The sequence below is a fragment of the Erithacus rubecula genome, assembly GCF_903797595.1.
Source record: "Erithacus rubecula genome assembly, contig: scaffold_179_arrow_ctg1, whole genome shotgun sequence".
NCBI classification, from domain to species: Eukaryota; Metazoa; Chordata; class Aves; order Passeriformes; family Muscicapidae; genus Erithacus; species Erithacus rubecula.
The window spans coordinates 84,299-111,069 of NW_027636130.1; the positions used below are offsets into that span (position 1 = coordinate 84,299).

The following is a 26,771-nucleotide window of genomic DNA, read 5'->3' on the forward strand; positions in this document are numbered from 1 at the left end:
AGGGTTCTACCTTGGGGATGAGGAACCTCCTTGGTGGCACCTTGTGCCTGTTTGGAATGGGAAACCTTAAAAATTATGGATTGCTTAAAAAAAAATTGAAACCCTTTCTTTGCCTGAGTGTTGTCAGTTCTCAGAAAGTCAGTGTAGAAAGGAAAAGCAAAGAACCTTTGACAGCTGAAACACCTAGAGGCATTGAGCCCCACTGAGTGTTGTTACTGACAAAGGATCTCAAGAGACTAATTAAAGAGGGTAACTGGAGGCCATGATTGCACAAAGCTTTCAAAGACTTCAAGGCAAAAGCAAAACCCAAAGTCCTTGGAAAAACTGCAGTCCCTGGGAGCATGAAGGAGCCCCCAGGGCTATTCCTGACCAAGGCTCCCCAGGGACTGGTCCCAGCACATCCCTGAGGCCACTGGGATGTGGGGGGATGCTGAGGGCAGCACAAGGGGTGACAGTGCCCAGCCTTGCTGGGGCTGTGCCAGGAGACCCCAGTGCCTCAGGACAAGGTGTCTCCTCTGAGCCCTTGGAGGTACAGACCCTGTTGTGCCCCAGGGCACCAAGACTTGGCCTCTCTTTGTCCCCACCTCTCACCTCCGCCTTCAATTTCCTCCTCTAACTGGAACCTGGGGACATTTTCTCAGTTGTATCCCTCAGTGAGACCCATTAAAACTTTAAGAAATACGCGAGTTCAATTCTGACTGAATTCTTGAGAGGTGTCCTAACAAACCATGGCTCTGCCTTGATTTCCCACTGGCCTGGTGCAGTTCATCGCGAGGTTTTCCTACTTCACTTGTGGAGAAATATTTTAAAGGGCTTCTGAGAAATGCACATTCTAATTTTAAAGGGTTTATTTTATTGTTGTTCTCTTTGGAGTAGAGGTGATTGCAGCATCTAGTGATTGATACTGACCCAGGGTCTCTCCTCAGGAGGTCTGGTCTGCTCAGAGAAGCTGTGCCTTGTGGTCTGACCTAGTGTGGAAAACCTTGGTCCACATTGCCCAACCCCATCCTGTCTGTCCTCACTCACCTGGCACCTGCTTTGCTTGGAATACTAGCTTCACTTCGACAGAGGGATGTGTCTCTTTTCTTATTTTTGGTTCTATCTAAATCTCTTTGTTCTCCCCGTGGAAAACAGACACTCCTCAGATGTATGCCAGCCCAAGGTGCCACCAAGGAGGTTCAGGACAGGGATTGGTACTTCGGGGTTGGTGCCTGGATTCGGCGCCATCTTTCCTTTCTGCCTCTAACTCCTGTCATGCCCCGTGGCCCCATAGAGCCCCATTGGAGCTGGGACTACAATTCCCGTCATGCCCTGCGCTCCACAGAACTCTGGAATCCCCCCCATATGTCCCAGAAGTGTCCCCAGACCCCCAAGGATCCATAAGTTACTCCTCAGCTCCCATTTGGGAATCCATAAAAGCCTCCCCAGATCCCCTGAATGCTCCCAACACCATAAATGCCCCTTACAGCAACTTGGGCGAATTGATCTTCTCTCATTCCCCACGAGCTCAGAGCAGCTCAGAACCCAATCCCTCACCTAAAATTCCTGCCGTGCCCCACGCCCTAAAGGGCCTGGTTCGTGCTCCCCAAGCTACCCCTAAGTGCTCCCGAATTATATATGTTTCACTTGAAGTCGCAGCTCAGACGCAAAGGTGTCCTCCAAGGGCCATCCTGGACCACCAAACTAAACATCTGAGCCACTTCTGGGACTACAGCTCCCAGCGGGCTTCATGGTTCCGTAGAGTGCTGGTGGAGCTGAGACTTCATCTCCCATCGTGCCCCACACCCCACAGGCAGACATGGCAGCTGCGCTTACGACTCCCATGATGCTGCACCATCAAACTGTATTATACCTGCGCCTACAACTCCCATGATCCCCTGCGCCACAGAGAGCCCCATCAGAATCCCCGAAGTGCCTGCCTGGACCCCGAAGTTCCCCAGATTCTCCTCCCTGACCTCAAGTACCCTCCAGGACACCCAAGTGCCACTATGAAGACCAGACCTTCCCTCAGGATCCCTAAGTTCTCTCTTAGATCCCACTCAATGCCTCCATGTGTCTTCCTGTCTCTCAGACTCCTTCTAAATTCTTTCTCCAGATCCAAAACTGCCCCAAATGTGCCCCACAAATGTCTCCCTTCACCCAAAGTGCCCACCTTGACCCTGTCTTAGAAAATTATGATAATAAAGATGATAAAATGACTGCATATATTATGAATTATCTTAAAGAGGGAGAAATTTGTAACCAGTAGTGCTCATTTAATTAAGGGAATTGTGTAATTTAGAACAAATGGCCAATAATTTTTTTGATTTACGATAATGTATAGAGTTTTAATATAAAAATTTAATATCAGGTTTTAAAACTATAGAATAATAATATTATAAATAAGAACAATATAACTGTAGTTTTAATATTTAACAACATTTTCATTTGAAAGAGAAATTTATAAGATATTTTGATATTATGAGTTGTCAGTCCCAGGTGAGAGATAGCATGACATGGTGAGGCTGGGGGTGAGGAGCAGGTTGTCCAAACGGGGTCACCATGCAAGAGGCTCTTTCTTCCATGTGCTCAGACCTCCTAAGAAAATATTCAGCATCAAGATCCCTTGGCAAATTCTTCTATCAGTTTCTCTCTGCACTGAAAAGTAGAAAATTAATCCCCTGAGGTAAATAAAGTCAAGAGATGCACTTTGAAATCTTGCTCTTGTTATATATGCATAACATGTTGTTAGCTCTGTGCAAGTATTGGGATAAATGCTATATGCATAGTGTTAAAATAGTATTTCTATATGGATACATTCTTAGTTAATAGTAAAAGTTAGACATAAGATTTTTTTAGAAATAGGATGCTTAAACTACCCGCTTAGTCAAAGATAACAGTCCATGAACATATGATGGGGACCCCTGCAGCTGACAAGACAATTATCAACACGCATTGACTAGACCACCACCCAAATTAAAAAGGGATAAGGAAAAAAATAAAACCACAAGGCAAGAAACATGCATGCACTAAAAAGGCAGACACAAAGCGTGGCCATGCTAAACAGTTCCCAGAAACAGTTGACTATGTATGAAGGTCTATGAATATGTAACAAATGGATGGATTGTAAAACATATTTAAAGGGGTGTGAACAAAGCAGTGGTGGGCTTTGGGCAGCATGCCAAGCAGCCGGCCATTTTAACACTTTGCTATATGTATGTCTCTTACTGTCTTTTTATTCAATCTTTTAATTCTCCCAAAACAGTAAACTGTATTTTTCACACTCTTAAACAGAACTCCAAACTGACTCCAAGCAGCTGCACAAGCCCTGGAGACTTGAAGACAATTGAAGGAAGACAAAGAACTCCTGGTGGCTTGCTTTATTTTAATGAGCCCCACAGTGGATTTGGGGCTGAGTCCAGGACCCTCAGGCACTGAGAGAAGCTTGAAGAAGCTGATCCAGAACTCAGAAGCAAAACTCCAAGTCCCTTGGAGCATCAGTGGCCCCACTGAGGGCAGGGACTGCCAAAGGCTCCCCAGGCACTGGTGAGAGCAGATCCTTGAGGGCAGGATTGCAGGAGCCCAAGGCTGTGAGCAGGAACTGCAATGCTGAGCAAGGCCTGGGCTGGTTGGGGGCAGCAGAAAGGCCAAGGGCTGAGCCCAGGCCTGGCCCAGCAGGGCCTGTCCGTCATGGGTGGCTCAGGGCTGTTCCTGGGGCACTGGGATGGAAGGGGCAGCAAGGACAAATGGCATCACCCTGCAAGCCCTGCCAGCCTGCTCAGGGAGGGCCAAGGCAGCAGCAAAGTGCAGCCCCTGCAAGGAAAGTTCCTCCTGTGGGGCTCCAGAGGTGCTGCCCAGCCCAGAGCACAAAGGCCTGGGTGCCTCTGGCCCTACCAGCCCTGCCCAGCCCTTGGCCATCTCTCCTGCAGCCTGTGCCCCTGTGCGTGCTGCTCCTCTGCCCTGGCCAGCTGCACACTCCCATCTTGCTGTCACCCCAGCATTTCTCAGCCCAGCATTGCTGTGTCCTCCCTGGGCTCCCTGCACCCAGCGCTGCCGGCTCCTGGCACACAGAGCCATGGGATGACCCAGCCTCAGCTGGGACACCTCGGCCACCAACATTCTGCCCTGGCAGGGACTTTGCTGTTTCCTCACCTGCAGGCTGAACCTTCCAGGCTGCACCTTGGGGGAGGTTTCCTTCTCTTCCCACTCACCAGGAAAGCTCTGTCTCCTGCTTTTCACAAACAGAGAAGGGCTGGTGGGAGATGTGGTGGTCAGAATCTGTTTGGGGTACGCCTACTTTGCCTCAGTTTTCAACAATAAGACAGGTTGTCCTCAGGACAAGCATTCTCCTGAGGGGACAGATGGGGAAAGAGAGCAAAACAGTCCCCTGTTAATCCAGGAGGAAGCAGCTGGGGATCTGCTGAGCCACTCTGATGCTCACAAGTGTCTCTGGGAGCAGATGGGATCCATCACAGGGGGATGAGGGAGATGCTGGGTGAGCTCCCCAAGCTGCTCTCCATCATCTACCATTAGTCCTGGCTCACCAGGGAGGTCCCAGAGGACTGGAGATGCCAATGTGAGCCCATCCCCAAGAAGGGCTGAAGGAGGATCGGGGAAACTCCAGGCCTGTCAGCCTGACCTCAGTGCCCAGCAAGGTGATGGAACAGATCACCTTGAGAGCCATCACAGGCCACCTACAGGATGGCTGAGGGATCAGAACCAGCCAGTGTGGATTTCAATATCTGCATTGATGATCTGGATGAGGGCACTGAGTGCATCATCAGCAAACGTACAGATGACACCAAGCTGGGTATGAGAGTATGAAATCTGCTGGAGGGTAGGAAGGCTCTGCAGAGGGCTCTGAACAAGCTGTATCCAGGGCCCAAATCCAACAACGTGAGGTTTAACAAGACCAAATACTGGGTGCTGAACTTGGGCCACAACAACACTTGTAGCGACACAAGCTGGGGGCAGAGTGGCTGGAGAGTGGCCAGGAAGAAAGGGACCTGGGGGCACTGATGGACAGCAGGCTGGACATGAGCCATCAGTGTGCCCAAGGTGCCAAGAAAGCCAATGGCTCCTGGCCTGGGTCAGGAATGGTGTGGCCAGCAGGACCAGGGCAGTGATTCTTCCCCTGTGCTCAGCACTGGTTGGGCAGCACCTTGAGTGCTGTGTCCAGTTCTGGGACCCCCAATTTCAGAAGGACATGGAGGGGCTGGAGTGTGCCCAGAGAAGGGCAACAAGACTGGTGAGGGGTCTGGAACACAGGTCCTGTGAGGAGTGGCTGAGGGAGCTGGGGTTGTTTATCCTGGAGAAAAGGAGGTTCACAGGGCACAAGGTGGTGTCAGAACACAGGTTGGACTTGATGCTCTCCCAGGTCTTTTCCAGCCTGGCTGATTCTGTGATTCTCTGAAACCACCCCTGGAGTAATTGCAGGATGAGCCCTGGGCCTCCTCTTCACAAGGTCCAGCAGCCCAGGTCCCTCAGCTTCTCCTCACAGCCCCAAAGCCCATCCTGTCAGTTCTGCAGAGGCTTTCCAACCCCTCCACACTGCCCAGAAAAGGGAGCCCCACACCCAGACACACCAGCCCAGATGTGCCCCCCTGGCCTGTGGTGCCTCTGCCAAGAGAGCAGAACGAGGCACTGCAGGAGCCTGCAGACAACTCCTGAAGCACTTGTAGGATGATTCTGCTCCCCAAGGGATGTTCCATGGTGCCAACTCAAGAAGTAAAGTGGGCAGGGGGGCAAGAGATAAAAGGGCAAGGTGGGATGGGCTGTTTTCAGGGGAGGGAACAGGGCTGGGCAAGAGGAAGAAATTTTTACAAGGAAGAGTAAAGAAATCAAAGGTGAATCTAAAGAAATACTCAGGGCAGTTTGGTGGTGACTGCCACGCATCCCTGGCTCTGAGTAACAATATCTGCAGTGGGACAGGAAACTCACAACTCATGGGAACAGACTTTCAGAGGCCTCCACAAAAAACCGGTGTTGTTTCCCCACCTGTCCCCCAGCCCTTGCTGGCCTCAGGGGCTGATGGCATTTGTGCTCACTCAGCTGCATCTCCTCACAGCAGCACCATGCTGTGTCAGCACTCATTTGCCCCAAGCTCTGCACACAGACATTGCTGCTGCTGCTTCAGAGAAGGAAACAAAAGGGGCATCTCTGGAGAAAATTTTGCTGAGAGATCTTTTAGTTAATTTAAACCCACTGAGGCAGCTCCTCATTGACAGAGTTTGTTGTGGTAAAAAGTCTTAGCTGAAAACCATAAAACAACATTGCTAGAAGAGTTAAAAAGATTGTTGCTTACCTTATCGTTCTATCCACTCATTCGTTTGTTGGTTCTTTGATCAAGTTGTTATGTTCTTTTCCCCAGTTAAATGTAGTCCCTATGTAATTCAAACCCTGGTTTATTGTATTTCCCCTATCCCAGTTACTTCCTCCTTCCGCCCTTCCCCTTACCTCATTTCCGGCCTTACCATTTCCGCCCTTTCCCTTACCTCATTTCCGGCCTGCTGCTGCCTGCCTATCAAGTTAGCCACACCCTAAATGTAAATCTCCAGAAGTTTCCCAGTACCACCATTACTGGAAGTTGTTGTTGAAGAAAAGATTCACAAAAATAGTCAACCAACACCGAACCCAAGTTCACAGATCATCTCAACTAACAAGCCAAGTCACCTGCAATATGTCCTTTGTAACTGTTTAATCACCACAACCTTAAGGGCAGTTAAGAAGAATGACACCCCCAGACCAATGAGCCACTATTGAGATCTCGGACGTGTCCGTGAGGCTGAGACTCCCATCCCTACGTTCGTCGGGATCGGCAGGACCTCCTCCCGGCGTTGCCTGGCAGCAGCAGCAGCAGGCGTAGGGCCTACTCCCTGTGACCCCCCCATTAATAAAGAGCTGTTTAATAAAGGCCTTGGCCCTGCTACATTCATTACAACTTGGGGGCTCGTCCGGGATAGGCCACGCCCAGAAGAGGACGTCAGAGGGGGAGGCGCCACCCCGAAGAGGCCCTCTGGGACAGCTGGCCACCCCGGACCCGGAGCTGCGCGGAACCAGGACAACGCCTGGAGCACCGGTAAGTAGACCGGTGGCGGGCACGGGAGGCGAGCGAGTGTGGTGTGGATGAGACGGGGGCTGGCAGCTCAGACCCCCGAAGCGAGTGTGGACCCCTGAGTACCGCGGTTCCGGACTCCCGCGAGGGGGCCGGCCGGGAAAAGGGGGAAGCGAGTGAGGCCTACCAAGGCCTAGAGCGTGAAAGAGGCGCCTCCTTGGGGCCTAGGCCCAAGCTTGGGGAAGAAGGAGAACCTTCGCTAGGACCCAGCTTTCTGTCGGTTGGGGAAGGAGGGGAACCTTCGCTAGGACCCAGTTTTCTCTTGCTTGGGGAAGAAGGAGAACCTTCGCTAGGACCCAGCTTTCTCTTGCTTGGGGAAGAAGGAAAACCTTTGCTAGGACCCAGCTTTCTCTTGCTTGGGGAAGAAGGAGAACCTTCGCTAGAACCCAGGTTTCTGTCAGTTGGGAAAGAGGAGAGAACCTCGCTAGGACCCACCACTGTGTTTATTTTCAAAGAAGGGGGGGTGCAGGAAGGGGCAGCCGGCGCCCCGCTGGGACCGAGCCCCCCAGGGACGAGGGTTTAGGAAGGGGTATCCGGGCCCCGCTGGGACCTTACCTGACTCCCACCGGTGGAACTGAGAAGAGTAGAGGGAGGGGGCGACCGGGGCCCCGTTAGAGACCGGCTCTATCTCAGTTTAACTGTGGGCCAGGAAGGAGCATAGGGAGGGGGATATAGGTAAACCCCAGTAGTGACCAGCTCTTTCCTTTGCCCTGTTTTAGTTGCCCGTCATTAAATTTGCTTTGAAGCAGGGGGACCGTATATTTTTTTTAAAGAAAGAAATTATACGATAAGTTAGAAAGGGCCAGATTTTTTGTTAAGTGTGTCTTTAGTTGCCTGTCAGTTGTTTCCTTTCGAGTAGAGGCACAGTGAGTTTCTGTTAGGCCTGTTTGAAAAATCACTATGGGGTCTTGTATGAGTCAAAAGAGTAGAGCGAAAGAGAACAAAAATGTAAAGAACATCCCTCCTGATAGCCCTTTGGCGATAATGTTAAATAAGTGGGATACTTGTGAAGCTACTAAAAAGTTAGATAAAATAAAAATGATCCATTATTGTGTGGAAGTATGGCCAAAGTTAGATTTACCAGGAGCATGGCCATGGTTCGGTACCCAAGATCCATGGATGTGTACAATGCTGAATCAGTATTTAAAGACTTGGGGAGGATCAAATGTGGAACAACTTGAATACGCAGCTTGTTGGAGAGGGAGTAGAGCAAAAGAAGAACCAATAAAGATATGTAAAGTAGTAGAGAAAAAGGGACAAAGGAACGAGGAAGAGAAAAATAAAAGTAAATGGGACCCCCTTGATTATCTTCCCCCTCTTCCCCCGCCTGTCAATAACCCCGATTACCCACTTCCTCCTCCTCCGACCGTCACTCCCCTTCAACCTCCTCTTCCTCCTCTTCCGTCCATTACTTCCTTCGAACCCCCTGCTGTTTCTCTACCCACCAATGCTTCCAATAACCTTCCTTCTGCTCCATCTGTCAATTCTCCTCCTACCTCCTCTCCACCCACCAACACCCCCACTTACTTTCCTTCTTCTGTTCCACTTGTCAATTCTCCTCCTCCTCCTCCTCAAGCATCTAGCATAACTCCCCTGTCACCACCTTCCCTTAGTACCCCTATTCCAAATCAGCTTTTTTTACCTATGTGCCCACTTCCCAACCTGCCTTCACCCCTAGTATCTCCACAAACCCCAATTCCTCCTGCCTTGGTTCAGGCCCCTCCACCAATAGGTGTCCCTTCACCTCCTTCCAATTGGGAACTGAGTCTATCTCCATCCAACAGTAGTTCTTCCTCCAGTAATCAACAGAACCCTGTACCGGCACAAGCAGAGGGACCATATTATAATACGAGGTCAAGGGCAGCAAAAGCAGAAAGGATGTTTCCACTCAGGGAAGTCCCTATGGGAGGAATAGAGGGCAGACTTGGGTTTGTAGACGCACCGTTGACGGCCTCAGAAGTGAGAGGATTTAAAAAAGAAATTGGGAATTTAGTGGAAGATCCCGTAGGCATTGCAGAACAGGTAGATCAGTTCTTAGGACCTAGCATTTATACTTGGAGAGAAATGAATTCAGTTATAAATATACTATTCAACCCAGAGGAAGTTAGGATGATTAGAGAAGCCGGCCTACGCATATGGGAGAGGGAAAACCGGCAAGGACCACCGGGTGACTATAAACTACCTCTCACAGACCCGGGATGGAACCCAAACCAAGAAGAGGGGAGGCGGAATATGATTGACTATCGAGCTTTAATAGTGAGGGGAATAAGAGAGTCTGTTCCTCGCCAAAGTAACACCAAATTGGCCTTTGGAGCAGTACAAGAAAAAGATGAAACCCCATCCGCGTGGTTAAATCGGTTAAGGAAGAACTTTCAGCTGTACTCTAGTATAGATCCTGATAGTCCGGATGGCCAAGCAGTATTAAGAGTACATTTTGTCACCAAATCTTGGCCTGACATCCGAAGGAAATTAGAAAAGATGGAAGACTGGCAGGAAAAAGGGATAAATGAACTACTTAAAGAGGCTCTAAGGGTGTATCTGAGAAGGGAAGAGGAGAAAGCGAAATCGAACGCCCGAGTGATGGTAGCGATAGCTAGAGAATGTATAAATGCAACTGGAAATAAGCTAGAGAAGCCATGTGGATCTAGAGAAGGAGAACCTAAGATTGCGCCAGGCACAGGAGGTTCTAATGCCAATCCTTGGCAGAAGGTCGGAAAATTTCAGGGCAGATGTTATTACTGTGGTGAAGTGGGTCATCTCAAAAGGTACTGTAAAAAGATTGCCATCGATGAAGCAATTGAAAAAGAACAGGAAAATTTAGAAAAGATTCTGAGAGGGGAAGATTAGGGGTGTCAGGGGCTCTTCCCTTTAGGGGACCCAATGAAACATCTAGATGAGCCCTTGATAAACCTCAATGTTGGTCCCCAGAATTTAAGTTTTGAGTTCTTAGTTGACACGGGAGCTGATCGGTCCAGTTTGAAAGATCTTCCAGTAGGAGTCCATATTAGTAATCGAACGTGCGAAGTAATAGGAGCTGAAGGGACACCCTTCAAAGCACCAATAATTGAAGGAGTAGAGTTAAAAGGAAACTTTAAACAGTGTGTGGCAGAGATGATTTATTTACCACATTTAGAAAAGAATTTGTTAGGGAGAAATTTACAAGTTAAGTTAGGAATAGCAGTTATTCCAGAAAATGGGAGGATGGTTGTGCGTATTATGAAATTGACCGAAAAAGATATAAGTGAAATCAATCCCCAAGTATGGGCAGAAGAAGGGAAAACTGGCTTTTTAGACATCACGCCAATAAAAGTGCAAATGCAAGAAGGAACTACCCCAGTCAAGGTAAAACAGTACCCAATATCAGAAAAGGGTAGAGAAGGACTAGCCCCAATTATAGACCACCTTCTGGCGGAAGGTGTGTTAGAACCATGCATGTCCCCCCATAACACCCCAATTTTAGCAGTCAAAAAGGCAGAGGGAAAATATAGATTAGTCCAGGATTTGAGAGAAATTAATAAAAAAATCATCGCTAGACATCCTGTGGTGTCTAACCCTTACACTCTGTTGAGTAAAATTCCCAGGGAACATGCATGGTTCACCACCATAGATTTAAAAGATGCCTTTTGGGCGTGTCCGCTAGCAGAAGAATGCCGTGACTGGTTTGCATTCGAGTGGGAGTACCCAGGAGGGAAGAGAAAACAACAATTAAGGTGGACCCGTCTACCTCAAGGATTTACTGAGTCCCCCAATCTTTTCGGACAGGCTCTAGAAGAACTATTAGACCAGTTCACCCCTGAAAATGAGACACGAATCCTCCAATATGTAGATGATTTGTTAATATCTGGAAAAGAACAACAGCTAGTTAGAACAACTAGTATAAAACTCCTTAACTTTCTGGGAGAAAAGGGTCTAAAAGTATCCCGGAACAAATTGCAGTTCGTTGAACCAGAAGTGACATACCTTGGTCATATAATTGGAAATGGATACAAAAAGTTAAGCCCCGAAAGAATTTCGGGCATACTAGCCATTTCGACCCCAAAAACTAAACATGACATTCGAAAACTTTTAGGCTTGTTTGGATACTGTAAATTATGGTTAGACAAATATACTCAAAGTGTAAAATTTCTTTATGAAAAATTAGTAAACCCTGAACCCATAAATTGGACTGCACAAGACGAAAAACAATTAGAAGAATTAAAAGAGAAATTATCTTCGGCCCCAGTCCTAAGTTTACCAGATCTCACAAAGGAGTTTGAACTATTCACGAACACTGAAGGGGGAGTAGCTTACGGTGTACTAACTCAGGAATGGGGGGGTTGTCGAAAGCCAATAGCTTACCTCTCTAAATTATTAGATCCAGTAGCAAAAGGATGGCCACTATGTCTCCAAGCAATTGCGGCTGCAGTAATTTTGATAGAGGACGCACAAAAACTGACATTGCAGGGAAAACTTAAAGTATATACTCCACATGATATTAAGACTATCCTCAGTCAAGGGGCCCAGCAATGGCTAACAGAAGCCAGAATACTAAAATATGAAATTATATTAATGAATGCAAGTAATTTAGAATTGGCCACCTCTAAAAGTATTAATCCGGCTCAATTTCTCTCAGGGGAACCCTTGCCAGAGCTAGAGCACAATTGTCTGGAGCTTATAAATTTCCAAACCAAAGTAAGGGAAGATCTACAAAGTACACCGTTGCCATATGGAGAAGTATTGTTTACCGATGGTTCATCTAGAGTAGTAGATGGAAAAAGGGTATCTGGGTATGCAGTAGTAAAAAGAGCAGAAGGAAAAGAGCTAGAAGTGATAGAAAAGGGGAAGCTACCATCCAATTGGTCTGCACAATGTTGTGAGATCTATGCGTTAAAAAGAAGTCTAGACTCATTAGAAGGAAAACCAGGAACCATTTACACTGATTCAAAATATGCATTTGGAATAGTCCACACATTTGGAAAAATCTGGGCAGAACGCGGGTATTTAAACTCAAAGGGGAAAGATTTGGTACATAAAACCTTAATAAAATCCGTATTAGAATCCTTGCTCAAACCAACAGAAATTGCAGTTGTGCACATAAGAGGGCACCAAAAGGGAAATACCTTAGAAGAAAGAGGAAATCGGTATGCTGACAAAATAGCCAAAGAAGTCTCATTAAGTTCCGAAGGGCCTATAGAAGTCTTTAAATTAAATGAGATACCACAGAAATCAGAAATTACAAAGCCCATTTTTAGTGAAGAAGAGTTAAAGATAATAAAAAAGTTAGAAATACATCAAGGAAATCAAGGAGAGTGGGTAATGAAAGATGGGCGCAAATTTTTAAACAAAAGTCTAGCCAAAAAGGTATTGGCAGAAATCCATGAACTGACCCACTGGGGTGTTCAAGGATTATGTGACCACTTCCTCAGAGAAAATTTTTGTATTGGGATATATAATCTGGCTAAATCAATAACTAAAGGGTGTTTAATCTGCCAAAAAGCTAATCAAAAAGTTATGCGAAAAATTGAATATGGGGGAAGGGAATTAGCATTAAGACCATTTCGAAGTGTTCAAATTGACTTCACCGAAATGCCCCCAGTTCAAAAATATAAACATTTATTAGTTATTGTGGACCATCTTACCCATTGGGTGGAGGCCTTCCCCACTATTAAAGAAACCTCAGAAGTGGTCATAAAAATAATCCTTGAACAAATTATTCCTAGATATGGATTAATTAATCACATCGATTCTGATAGAGGCCCACATTTTACGTCACATATATTACATCGAGTCATTGAAGCACTGGGAATGAAATGGAGGTTGCATACTCCATGGCATCCCCAAAGTTCCGGCCGAGTAGAAAGAATGAACAAAACCTTGAAAAATGTATTAACAAAATTAATTAAAGAGACCCAAATGAATTGGCTCAAATGCCTACCTCTTGCCCTATTACGCATTAGGACCAGACCGCGTGCAGACATAGGAGTTTCACCCTATGAAATGATGTTTAGGCTTCCCTTTTTAATTACCCCTTTTAGCTCTGCAAACTATCTAGAAGGAGAAGCTGCCACCCAAGAGTATTTAAGAATCATTGGAAGAACAATAGAGCAACTAAAGAAAAAAGGATACCTGCCCCAAACCTCTCCCTTAGATTCAAATGCTCATCAGATCAACCCTGGGGACTGGGTTCTTGTTAAATCCTTAAGTCACACATCTCTATCTCCTAGGTATGAAGGCCCCTTCCTAGTCCTCCTAACTACACACACTTCTGTAAGAACAAAAGAAAAAGGTTGGACTCACATATCACAAGTTAAAGGACCAATTCCACCTCCCCCTGGTGAATCGGACTCCACAGTATTTCAGCCAAAGGCACCTGAATAGACCATTACAAAAGGAACTACAGACCTCCAACTTAAGTTTAAGCGAAAAGAAAAAGACAGCTGAAAAGACTTAGACAGTTCCAATTTGAAAGCAAAGTGTTACTGTACGCAGTTTATGTTAACTCTAGTTGTTGTTATAACGTTGTTGTTGCACACCTGCAGTAGTCTTTCAAGTTCCCAGTAGTTCACTAAAGTTCTTGTTGTTACAAAATTGTTGTATCATACATCCTTCTCCGATTGTAAGTATCATTCAATCCTCTGTCGAAATCCTCAAATTAGAAGTTTGCCAAACCATAAAGACCAATTCCCCTACAGAACACTTTCTAAAAACACCTAAATTAGTATAAAAAGGAGATGAGAGAACTCTGGGAAAGTAAAATCTTACCTAAGGGGACCCCCACCTCCAAGAGGCAAGCCCGGGTGAGACTGAAAGCAGTTCATACCGGACTCTTGAGAGGAGTGTTGCTGGCCTTGCTAACAAATAACCTGATAAGCAGCGAAGAGGTTAAATGCAGCAAGTGTTACCATCGGATATATGATGGGGAGACCCAAGAGTCCCTAATAAGAATTCACACCAACGTGAATCCCAGCTGTTTCAATCATTCCCAGATCTCCACTTGTCAAGAAAGTGGAAAAACGTATTGGATTGCTAAGAATACTGCCACTTTTCGGCAGCGGTTGCTCGGAGAATGTCCTATAGGGGAAGCCTGGTTTTGCTTTGAACATGAGAATAATCAAGGAGAATTAATAGATTTGATCAAAGAAAAACAATTAGTAATAAATACCAAAAAGGAAAACGAATTGGAAATACCTTTAGGGAAAAATTTATTCATAGATTTAGTTGAAAGAATTAGTAAAGAATTAAATATAACCAATTGCTGGGTATGCGGTAATACACAAATGTCTGAGATTTGGCCATGGGAAGGGATCAGTTTAAGCCCATTGGAAATTCTAAAATGGAAGCAAACTAACCAAACATCTCAATTACCTAAGCAAAAACGAAAGAAAGAACAATGGAATTTAAAATATAAACCTATTGGAGAAGAATGTATTAAAAGAGTTGGAAACCCATATAGAACATTTGTAGGAACTATGCCCTGCAAAAGGTACCTAACTATAAAAAGTCAATTATAAGGTGGATACCTAAGGAGCCAAACAAATATTGGACAATACACCAAAAGGAAAAAGGATGTGTTTATCACGAAGGATATGATTTACATGAATGTGCTGGAAAGAAAATAAATCCCTTTTGGGGATTAGAGGAATTATCCAAGTATTGGTCATGTCCCACCGAAACCAACCAAACCTTTTGGACAGCACCCGAGTATCTATTCTGGATATGCGGAGACACTGCATATACCAATCTTCCAGGAGATTGGGCCGGGAGCTGTACAATTGGGATTATAAAACCTTCATTCTTCCTACTTCCCAAAAATTCGGGGTCTAAATTAGGAATTCCCTTGTACGATGATTTGAAAAGGGCTAACCGAAAGAAAAGGAGTATGATTAATTTAGGAAGTACTCAAAAATGGAAGTGACAAGTGTGGACACCTGAACGCATCATGGAAGTATATGGGCCAGCTACGTGGGCACAGGATGGGTTGTGGGGATACCGTACTCCCATTTATATGCTGAACCGAATCATCAGACTCCAAGCAGTATTAGAAATAATATCTAATCGAACAGCCCTCGCATTAGACCACATTACCGAACAGTTAACTCAGACCCGAGCAGTGGTCTATCAAATTCGGCTTGCAGTAGATTATTTATTGGCTGATGAAGGAGGTATTTGTGGAAAATTTAATACGTCCGAATGCTGCCTGGAAATTGATGATAAAAGCGAAGTAATACGAAACATATCTAAAGAAATCCGAAAAATAGCATATGTAGGAAACCAACAATGGACCCCTCTAATGGACACTAGCTGGTGGGATGACTTCTGGTCCCTAAAAAATAAATGGTGGAAAAAAGTAGTCTTTTTAGTTGCAAGTGCAGTCATAAGCTTTTTATTTTTACCATGCCTACTCCCATGCCTAATTAGGCTTATAAATACCACTATACAAACCAGTATAAGGAATATGACTGATCAAACGAGAGCTAAAATTTTGATGATCGGAACCCAAAACCCAGAACATGATTCAGCTAAAGAAATCTTAAACCAATTTCTAGAACTACAAAAATTATACCCCCAAGAAACCGAAAATTGTGATTTGATGCGGGTCAAAGACCCGATCAAAGAGAAAGAGGGGGGATTGTGGTAAAAAGTCTTAGCTGAAAACCATAAAACAACATTGCTAGAAGAGTTAAAAAGATTGTTGCTTACCTTATCGTTCTATCCACTCATTCGTTTGTTGGTTCTTTGATCAAGTTGTTATGTTCTTTTCCCCAGTTAAATGTAGTCCCTATGTAATTCAAACCCTGGTTTATTGTATTTCCCCTATCCCAGTTACTTCCTCCTTCCGCCCTTCCCCTTACCTCATTTCCGGCCTTACCATTTCCGCCCTTTCCCTTACCTCATTTCCGGCCTGCTGCTGCCTGCCTATCAAGTTAGCCACACCCTAAATGTAAATCTCCAGAAGTTTCCCAGTACCACCATTACTGGAAGTTGTTGTTGAAGAAAAGATTCACAAAATAGTCAACCAACACCGAACCCAAGTTCACAGATCATCTCAACTAACAAGCCAAGTCACCTGCAATATGTCCTTTGTAACTGTTTAATCACCACAATCTTAAGGGCAGTTAAGAAGAATGACACCCCCAGACCAATGAGCCACTATTGAGATCTCGGACGTGTCCGTGAGGTTGACACTCCCATCCCTACGTTCGTTGGGATCGGCAGGACCTCCTCCCGGCGTTGCCTGGCAGCAGCAGCAGCAGCAGGCGTAGGGCCTACTCCCTGTGACCCCCCATTAATAAAGAGCTGTTTAATAAAGGCCTTGGCTCTGCTACATTCACTACATTTGTGGTCATAGGGAAGGTGGAGAAAAAGCAGGAAATGGCACAAAGAATGACATTTTTGTGGACAATATTTTAAAAAGTAGATCAAAGGAAAAAAAGCTTCAAATTGAAACCAACAAGAAGTATCTAAGATTAGTTTTATTACAAGTGATATTCAGAAATCTGCAATTTGAAAGCAGCCAGTCATCAGTGTCCACACTGCGGCCTTGAGCTCCTGGTTCCTTAGGCTGTAGATGAGGGGGTTCAGGGCTGGAGGCAACACTGAGTACAGAACTGACACTGCCAGATCCAGGGATGGGGAGGAGATGGAGGGAGGCTTCAGGTAGGCAAATGTGGCAGTGCTGAGAAACATGGAGACCACAATCAGGTGAGGGAGGCAGGTGGAAAAGGCTTTGTGCCGTCCCTGCTCAGAAGGGATCCTCAGCACCGCCCTGAAGATCTGAACATAGGAGAAAAAAATGAACACAAAACATCCGAGTGCTAAACAGACACTAAAAGCAAGAAGCCCAAGTTCTCTGAGATAGGATTTAGAGCAGGAGAGTTTGAGGATCTGTGGGATTTCACAGAAGAACTGGCCCAGAGCATTGCCATGGCACAGGGGCAGGGAAAATGTATTGGCCGTGTGCAGCAGTGAATAGAGAAAGGCACTGGCCCAGGCAGCTGCTGCCATGTGGGCACAAGCTCTGCTGCCCAGGAGGGTCCCGTAGAGCAGGGGTTTGCAGATGGACACGTAGCGGTCGTAGCACATGACAGTCAGGAGATAAAACTCTGCTCCAATGAAAAATAGAAAGAAAAAGATCTGTGCAGCACATCCTGCATAGGAGATGTTCCTGGTGTCCCAGAGGGAATTGTGCATGGCTTTGGGCACAGTGGTGCAGATGCAGCCCAGGTCAGTGAGGGCCAGGTTGAGCAGGAAGAAGAACATGGGGGTGTGCAGGTGGTTGCCGCAGGCTACGGTGCTGATGATGAGGCCGTTGGCCAGGAGGGCAGCCAGGGAGATGCCCAGAAAGAGGCAGAAATGCAGGAGCTGAAGCTGCCGTGTGTCTGCCAATGGCAGCAGGAGGAAGTGGCTGATGGAGCTGCTGTTGGACATTTGCTGTGTCTTGACACAGGATCTGTAAAAAAGTTAATCATGGAATAGTTTGGTTTGGAGGGAATTTGAATATCCCAGCCCAGCTTGGTGGCACTTTCCCCCACTGCCTGCCCAGGGCTCTGCTGCCTGGAGCTGTCCCTGCCAGCAGCTGCTACCCTGTGTCCAGTGCTGGGCCCTGCCAGTGGTGCCGGAGCCCAGTCCAGCCCTGGGGGCTCAGCTCTGCTCTGCAGACCCCTCCCACCATAGGGCACAGCTCAGGGCCATCTCTGCCTCTGCAGCCTCTCATGGCAGCATCAGAGCAACCCTGAGGAGGCGGGAAAAGCAACAGTGATGTTGCCTGCAAGGGACCTTGTGCTGATTTCTCCCTTCACTTTGTTTATTACCATGTAGAGATTTTTTTTTTAAATTTTTCTCAACCTGAAATGAGAGATGAATATCAGTCTGCTATTTCACATCCAGGCAACCCAGAGCAGTAGATTTAATAACAGCTCCTGCCTTGCTATGCTCCCTGTATATTCTAAATCAAAATATTCTGGAGTGAAATGTCATGCTAGAGTCATGACACATGAGTCCTGAACAATGCAGCATCCTCACCACACAAGGAGAACACTTCCAAGCCTTACCAGCTATCTCCTTCCACCCAGATCCTGTCCCCCAGTGCTGTGGGCAGCTCCCAGGGCTGGCTGAGAGCTGTTCCTGGCTGACAGCAGAGTCTCTGCCCCAGCACAGTGCCCTGGGCTGCAGAACCCTGCTCTGCAGGACTGCGCTGGTCACCCTTGGCTGCTCCAGACAAGAGAGAATCAGGGAATTTACTCACAGTCTGTAGGCATTGGGATGTTCCAGCTTTAGGAGATCACTGCAGGAGCTGCAGCTGTCTTGTCCTGCAGCCAGAGGCTTCCTGTGTCAAGGGCTGGGAGTGATTCTGCCCCAATCACTTCTGAGCATCTTCCCAGCCCTGACTGATTGAAACTCTCAGTGCCTCTGCTGTGCCTGGGGTGGCTGCAGGCAGTGCCCCAGCCCTGCTGGGCTGGGAGAAGAGCTGCTCATCAAGAGAAATGTGCTTTTGAAGCTTTTCTTAATAGCTAGGATGGCCCTCTGTGCCAGGAGCCCAGCCCAGCTGAGCAGCATAGACACAGCACGAGGACTCTTAATGACCCTCTTGGGGTTTGTGCTGAAGCCCTAAACATCAGTCCCTGAGAGGGAGCTGGATAAACCTCTCAAGAACTCCAAGTCAGAATCAAATTCCAAAGTTTCTTCAAGTTTAATGGGTCCCACAGAGGGACACAACTGAGAAAGTGTCCCCAAGCCTCAATCAGAGCAGAGAACTGGAGGCAGAGATGATGGGTGGGGACAAAGAGAAGCCAAGTCTTTGTGTCCTGGGGCACAGCAGGGTCTGTGCCACCAAGGGCTGGGAGAACACATCTTGTCCTGAGCCACTGGGGCCTCCTGGCACAGCCCCAGCAAGGCTGGGCACTGTGGCCCTTGTCCTTCCCTCAGCATCCCCTCCACACCCCAGTGGCCTCAGGGATCTGTTGGGACCAGTCCCTGGGGAGCCTTGGCCAAGAATGGCCATGGGGGGCTCCTTCATGCTCCCAGGAACTGCAGGTTTTTCCAAGGACTTTGGGTTTTGCTTTTGCCTTGGAGTCTCTGAAAGCTTTGTGCAATCATGGCCTCCAATTATCTGCTTTAATTAGTCTCTTGAGAGCCTTTGTCAGTCACGACACTCAGTGGGGCTCATTAATGCTTCAAGGTACTTCAGCTTTTTAAGGTACTTCCCTTTTTCCTTTCTTTGAGTCTCTGAAAAAATTTTGTGCAATCATGGCCTTTAATTCTCTTCTTCAAGGATTTCATGAGGAGCCTGTGTTAGGGACGGACCTCAGAGGGACCCATTAATGCTCTGATATGCTTTGGGTTTTTCTTCTGACTTTGATTCCTGGAAAGGTTTGTGCAATCTCCTCTTAGGTGTGAAGTTCAACGTCTCAGCACCAAAGGCACCACGAGGATCACTGGGAATCATCAAGTCCTGAGAAAGCAAATCCTGCCTTGATTTCCCTCTGATCTGGTGCATTTCATTAGGGAGATTTCCTGATACTGTTATGAAGAAATATTTCAATGAGCTTCTAAGAAATTCACATTCCTGTTTTAAGGAGTATATTTTATTACTGTTCTCTTTAGAGCAGAGGTGATGCAGCATTCTGTGATTGGTATTGAGTCCATATTCTCTCCTCAGGAGGTCTGTCCTGCTCAGAGAAGCTGTGTCTTGAGGTCTGACCCACTGGGGACAGTCTTGCTTCACATTCCCCAACCCCATGTTGTCTGTCCTCATTCACCTGAGACCTGCTTTGCTGGATAACTAAGTGCAGTCAGGCCAAAAGATGTTTTCATGGGTTTTTTAAGTAATCCAAAACTTTTAAGTTTCCCCTTCGAAAAGAGACACACTCCTCAGGTGTGTGCAAAGCCCAAGGTGCCACCAAGGAGGTTCCCCTTCTCCAAGGCAGAACCCTGCAAGGAATGTTTGAGACCTTTGCACTCCTTGGTTCCACAAGGCATTGCTGTGTCACCATGGACTCTTGGTTCCATGAGGTTCCATACATTTGCAATGGATATTTGGTTTCATGGGGCCTTACAGTGTCACAATGCTCTTTTGGTTCCATGAAACTTTAATCTGTCGGGTGGACTTTTGGTTCCTTGACATTCAGTACTCTAAAAATAATCTCTGTAATTTCAAAGTCTCACAATGGACCCTTTCCATGAAGTTCCTCAGTATCAAAAAGGAATCCTTGTTTCCATACGGTGCCACAGTGTCACCACAGTGTCTCCTTGGTTCCACAAGGCTGTGCAGTGTCACAATGCCCTGTAGGTTTCATGAGGCCCCACAATGTCACAGTGAATCCTTGGTTCCATGAGTTTCTTTAGTGTCACAATATTCTCCTTGTATCTGCAGTATCTCAATGGTTCCTTGGCTTCACATGGCCCTGCTGTGTCACAATGAACCCTTGGTTCCATGTGACCCCACAGTGTCACCTTTTTCCTGTGACAACCAGCAACAAACCCCACTGCCAGGGCCAAGTGCCTGGGAAGAAGGAGGAAGGGGGGTGGGAGGTTTGGAGTGATGGTATTTGTCTTCCCAGGGCGCAGTGCAGTGGGGTGGGGCTCTGCTGTCCTGGAGATGGCTGAACACCAGCCTGCCCATGGAAGGGGGAAGAGACAACAACCTCTGTCCATGGAACTACAACAGCAGAGAGATCAGGCTAGGGGCTGGGTTTAAAAGACTGTCAGCAGCACAGGAAACCTCAATCTGAGAGGAAAGATGTGTGCTAATGTCTTTACAAATCATTTGATGTGTGAAGGGATGGGTGTTAAGATCTTTGAAATAGATCATAAGGTTTCTATTGACTTTGGGCAGCAGGTTTGTTACTGGGCCCAGACAGCTTGGCTCCTGAAACAGACAAGGGTCTGCACAAGGCTGAACTTCTGAATTTTGGGGGGAAATGCCAGGTTCAAGGGGGGATATGGAACAGCAGGTTTGGGGATGCTGTACCTTCCTATTACCACAGCCAATGGGGAAAGGAGGAGGGCAACATGCAGCCAGGAGTTTAGGATAAAAGGAAACCTCAAGAGAGAAAAAACCCGTGGGCATGTGCCCCAATGAACTCTCTCTGTTTATTCAAAAGAAGTTGAAGGACTCCTCTGTCTCATTTTTGGACATAAACCTCTGGCATTTCTAGATTTTCTTGACAGTGGCAACATGGAATCTCATGGAACCAAATGTCCACAGTTCCATGGTGCAACCTCAGAGAGCGCTGGAGACCATTGTGTCACAATGGGAACACATGGAACAAAGGCTCCATAGTGACACTGCAGGGCCTCATGGAATGCAAGAGGTCATCTGATGGAATGGAAACTCATGGAACCAAGTATCTACTGTTTTACAGCAGGTCCTCATGGAATCCAAGAGACCATTGTGATGCACTAGAAATGCATAGAATGCATTGTGACAAAGCTGGGTCTGATGCAACCAAGGAGACCATTGTGATGCAATGAAACCTCAAGGAATCAAGAGTCAATTGTCAACACATCAGGCTCTCATAAAACTAAAGAGAACATTGTGACACAATGGATTCTCATGGAACTGAAGCCCCATTGTGAGAAAATGTGGCCTGATGGAAACCTGGTGCCACTGGGACATCTCCAGCCTTGGAGGAAGCGAGTGTCCAGTGTGACACAGCACAGCCTTGTGAATCACAGCAGGGCACAGTGACGCCGTGGAATCTTGGGGAACCAAGAGTCAGCTGTAAACACAGAGGAGACTCATGGAGCCCAGGAGGTCATGGTGATTCCACACTGTCACAATGGAGCCTTCCTTCTGTGAGAATCCATTTCCCCACAATGTTCTCTTGGGTTCCAAGCTGTGCCTCAATGGCCCCTTGCTTCCACAAGCCATGGCACAGTCCCACTTGTCCCTGGGCTACATGAGTCTGTGCCATGTTCACAATTGACACTTGCTTCCATGAGATTCCATTGTGTCACAATGGTCCTCATGTTTCCATGAGGCTGTGCTGTGTCACAATGGATTTCACAAAACCTGGCAATGTCCCAGTGACACCTGTGTCCCATGAGGCCCCACTTGGTTAAAGCAGAGCCTTGGATCTGAGAGATTCTAGGTTGTCCCAATGGTCTGCTGAGTTCCATGCAGCTGTGCTGTGTCACAATGGACACTGAGTTCCACATGCAATGTCCAAGTGGCACCTGGCTTCCATGAGGCCCCACTGTGTTTGCAGCTGACGCTTGGTTTCCCAAGACTGCCTTGTGTCACAGTGCTCTCCTGGGTGCCATGAGGCCCTGCTGTGAAATAATGCAGCCTTGTTTCCTTGCAATGTCCCAGTGACACCTGTGTGCCATGAGGCCCCATTTGGTCAAAGTGGATCCTTGGGCTGATGTGGATGAGGGTCCATAGTGATGCAAAGTCCTCAGGCAGGTGCAAAGGTGAATACTTGATTGCAAAACCGGGCCTTTTAAAGCAATGAGACCATTATCAGTTGCACTGTTTTAAAGCTTAACAAACATACTGACTTACCTTCTGTCCATCTGGAAATAAAGCTCCCTCGATTGTCATCTCACCTTTTGCTGCTTCTTTTGCCTCTCTGCCTGCCCACTCATTTTCTTCCTGCAATTGCAAGCTCACCTTCTGATGTGCCTTAATGTGCATAATTGGTACCTGCTCAGGTAGCTGAACTGCTTCCAGTAGATGCAATATTTCCTGCACATTTGGTTTTTTCCCTTGTGAGTTTAACAGTCTGCTTTCTATCCAGATGGCTCCATCCACATGTACAACTCAAGTGCATACCTTGAGTCTGTATAAATATTTATTTTCTTTCCTTTGTGATTTCTTAGATGTGGGTTAGAGAGATTATCTCAGCTTTTTGTTCAGAGGTATCTATTGACAAGGGTCCAGACTCCATTACCTCTTTGCAGGTGCTAACTGCATACCCAGCATGTCACTTTCCACTGACGACATCGCTGCTTCCATCAGTGAACCAGATTCTGTGTCATCCAAAGGGGTGCCCTTCAGATCTGGGCATCTGGAGCAGGAGGCTTCGATAGTCTCCAGACAGGCGTGGTGTACTGGCTCCTCTTGATTTTCACTAAAGAAAGAAGCTGGGCTGATAGTGTTAGTTTCAACTACCTCTAAATTGGCTTGTTCCACCATGATGGCTTGGTGTCCAAGTTTAGGACAAATTTGGGGAAAAGACCTCCAAAGGAGCCCCCCCTCCCCCCCCCACCTTACAATTCCTTCCTTCACCGAGCTGGGAAAGAATTTTCTTCATGGGAAAGTGGAAAAAACTTATTTATTAACAAAAATACAAAAGAAACACTTCCCAGCACAGACCCAGATAACCAAAAAATTTCACTGAGAAAGTGAGACGAACCCGGCTGATCTTCTCTGGGAAGGGCAGCAGAGCTTCTTGGGCAGACTTCCAGAGGTGGTCTCTGAAGTTCAGATCCGTCTCCTCTGGAGCCGGTGCAAATCTTGGGGATGAGGGGAAGGGAGAGAGGGAAGAGAGGGAGAGGGGCAGCCCGGAGCAAGCAGAAGCAAGCCGAGGTCAAGCAAAAGCAAGCCCAGTGCAAGCAAAAGCAGCGGGGGGCAGCAGCAGCAGCGGCAGGCAGCAGCAGGCCAGCAGAAACAACAGCCTAGGTAAAGCAGCCCGAGGGAGGTGCCGGCAGCACCATGAAGGGGGGGGCAGGGAAAGGAGCTAGTCACACCACCAGCCCAGAGCATTCCACCCCTTATCCCATATCATGATCATTGACACACGATTGGGATACACACTCACTAAATACAATATGAAAACTTCCTCTGACTTGCTCAAACCTTCAACACTTACACATCTCCTCCTTCTCACTTGCTCAGGCCTTTGTCACTTACGCATTTCCTTCTATTCATAAAATCTGGCATACAATGTTGGTAAGACTCAACAATAATATTTGTGTATAATTCATCCTATAATCAGATCTCCCTGAGGTACACAGCACGTTGTTCCATCCTTCTACATTATCCACCAAGTACATCCTGGTCCTTGAGCAAAGGCAATCCCATGAGTGGGTTTGCCTGTACTCGAGGCAGGATGAATCCATACTGTCTTCCCTAGCAACCCTCTAACATGGGCCACTGGGACTTTGTCTCCGTCTACTACATTAAGGCCCTCAGACTGGGTGGGACCTGCTCGGTTGGTGGAACCTCAAGTGTTAACTAACCAAGTGGCTTTTGCCAGGTGCTGCTCCCAGTTCTTGAGAGATCCCCCACCCAATGCCTTTAGGGTGGTCTTCAACAATCCATTGTACCTCTCCACTTTACCTGCAGCTGGTGCATGGTAAGGGATATGGTACACCCACTCAATACCATGTACCCTAGCCCAGGTGTGACAAGGTTATTCTTAAAATGAGTCCCATTGTCTGACTCGATCCTCTCAGGGGTACCATGCCTCCAAAGGACCTGCTTTTCCAGATCCAGGATGGTGTTGCACGCAGCAGCATGGGACACAGGGTAGGTCTCCAACCAGCCGGTGGTGGCTTCCACCATGGTCAGCACATAGCGCTTGCCTTGGTGGGTCTGAGGCAGTGTGATATAGTCAATCTGCCAGGCCTCCCCATACTTGTACTTGGACCACCGTCCACCATACCAGAGGGGCTTCACCCGCTTGGCCTGCTTAATGGCAGTGCAAGTGTCACAGTCATGAATAACCTGAGAGATGCTGTCCATGGTAAGATCCACCCCTCGGTCTCGTGCCCACTTATAGGTGGTATCCCTACCCTGATGGCCTGAGGCATAATGGGCCCATCGAGCCAGGAACAACTCTCCCTTATGTTCCCAATCCAAATCTATTTCCAACCCCCCTATCTTTGCAGCCTGATCTACATGCTGGTTGTTTCACTGCTCCTCATTAGCTCTGCTTCTGGGGACATGGGCATCTACATGGCGAACCTTGACAAATAGCTTTCTACCCAAGTGTCAATGTCTTTCCATTTGTCAGCAGCCCAAATTGGTCTTCCTCTACACTGCCAGTTTGCCTCTTTCTGTCTCTTCAGCCACCCCCACAGAGCGTTGGCTACCATCCAGGAATCAGTGTACAAATAGAGCTTTGGCCACCTTTCTCTTTCGGCGATATTTAAGGCCAGTTGGACAGCTTTAAGTTCAGCAAATTGACTAGATCCTCCTTCTCCTTCAGTAGCCTCTGCAACCCATCGTGTAGGGCTCCATACAGCTGCTTTCCATCTCCGATTTGTCCCCACGACGTTACAGGAGCCATTAGTGAATAAAGCATAGCATGTTTCCTCCGCTGGCAACTGGTTGTAGGGTGGAGCTTCTTCAGCCTGTATCAGTGGTTCTTGTTCCTCATCTACGACACCAAAACTTTCACCTTCTGGCCAGTTTGTAATTGTTTCCAAAATCCCAGGGCGATTTAGTTTTCCAGTCCGGGCGCGCTGAGTGATAAGGGCAATCCACTTGCTCCACGTGGCACGGGTGGCATGATGGGTGGAGGGAACCTTTCCGCTGAACATCCACCCCAGCACTGGCAGTCAGGGTGCCAGGAGAAGCTGTGCTTCCCTACCAATGACTTCTGAAGCAGATTGGACTCCCTCATAGGCAGCCAGGATTTCCTTCTCTGGGGGAGTGTAATTACCTTCGGACCCTCTGTAACTTCTGCTCCAAAATCCCAGGGGTCGGTCTTGGATCTTGCCAGGCACCTTCTGCCACAGGCTCCAAGACAAACCATGGCTCCCGGCTGCTGAGTAAAGTACGTTCTTCACATCTGGTCTTGTCCTGACTGGGCCAAGGGCTACTGCATGGGCAATCTCCTGTTTAATCTGAGCAAAGGCTTGCTACTGTTGAGGGCCCCAGTGGAAATGGTTCTTCTTGTGAGTGACCTGATAGAGAGGGCTCACAATCTGGCTGTACTCAGGGATGTGAATTCTCCAAAAGCCGATAGCACCTAGGAAAGCTTGTGTCTCCTTCTTGTTAGTAGGTGGGGACATAGCTGTAATCTTGTTAATAACATCAGTAGAAATCTGGCACCGTCCATCTTGCCACTTCATTTCCAGGAACTGAATCTCCCAAGCAGGTCACTTAACTTTACTCTTCTTGATGGCCAAGCCAGCTTCCAGGAGAATTTGGATAATTTTTTCTCCTTTCTCAAACACTTTCACTGCTGTGTTTCCCCATACAACGATATCATCAATATATTGTAGATGTTCTGGAGCCTCACCCTTTTCCAGTGCAGCCTGGATCAGTCCGTGACACATGGTAGGACTGTGCTTCCACCCCTGGGGTAGTCAGTTCCAGGTGTACTGCACGCCCTTCCAGGTGAAAGCAAACTGAGGCCTGCACTCTGGTGCCAAAGGAATGGAGAAGAATGCATTTGCGATGTCAGTGGTGGCATACCACCTTGCTGCCTTGGACTCCAACTCATACTGGAGTTCCAGCATGTCCAGTATGGCAGCGTTCAGCGGTGGAGTCACTTCATTCAATGCCTGATACTCCACAGTCAGTCTCCATTCTCCATCAGATTTACGCACAGGCCAAATGGGGCTGTCAAAGGGTAAGTGGGTTTTGCTGACCACCCCTTGACTCTCCAGCTCTCGGATCATCTTATGAATAGGAATCATAGCATTTGTTCTATACTGCCGGCGGTGTACTATTGAAGTGGCAATTGGTACTCATTGTTCTTGTCCCTGCAGAATTCCTACTGTAATTGGATTTTCAGATAGTCCA

At 47.2% G+C, this 26,771-nt stretch overlaps 2 protein-coding genes across 2 annotated transcripts in view; one reads left to right on the forward strand and one right to left on the reverse strand.

Annotated features, from left to right (window-relative positions):
- Positions 1-26,771, forward strand: part of LOC306815654 (class I histocompatibility antigen, F10 alpha chain-like) — a gene marked incomplete at its 5' end in the record, with an annotated part of 136,447 nt that overhangs the window by 69,975 nt on the left and 39,701 nt on the right.
- Positions 16,562-17,500, reverse strand: LOC306815655 (olfactory receptor 14I1-like; the record flags this gene model as incomplete). The annotated part of the gene is made up of 1 exon (XM_079332222.1): positions 16,562-17,500. The coding sequence occupies one exon, from the start codon at positions 17,498-17,500 to the stop codon at positions 16,562-16,564; it is 939 nt and encodes a 312-aa protein (XP_079188348.1).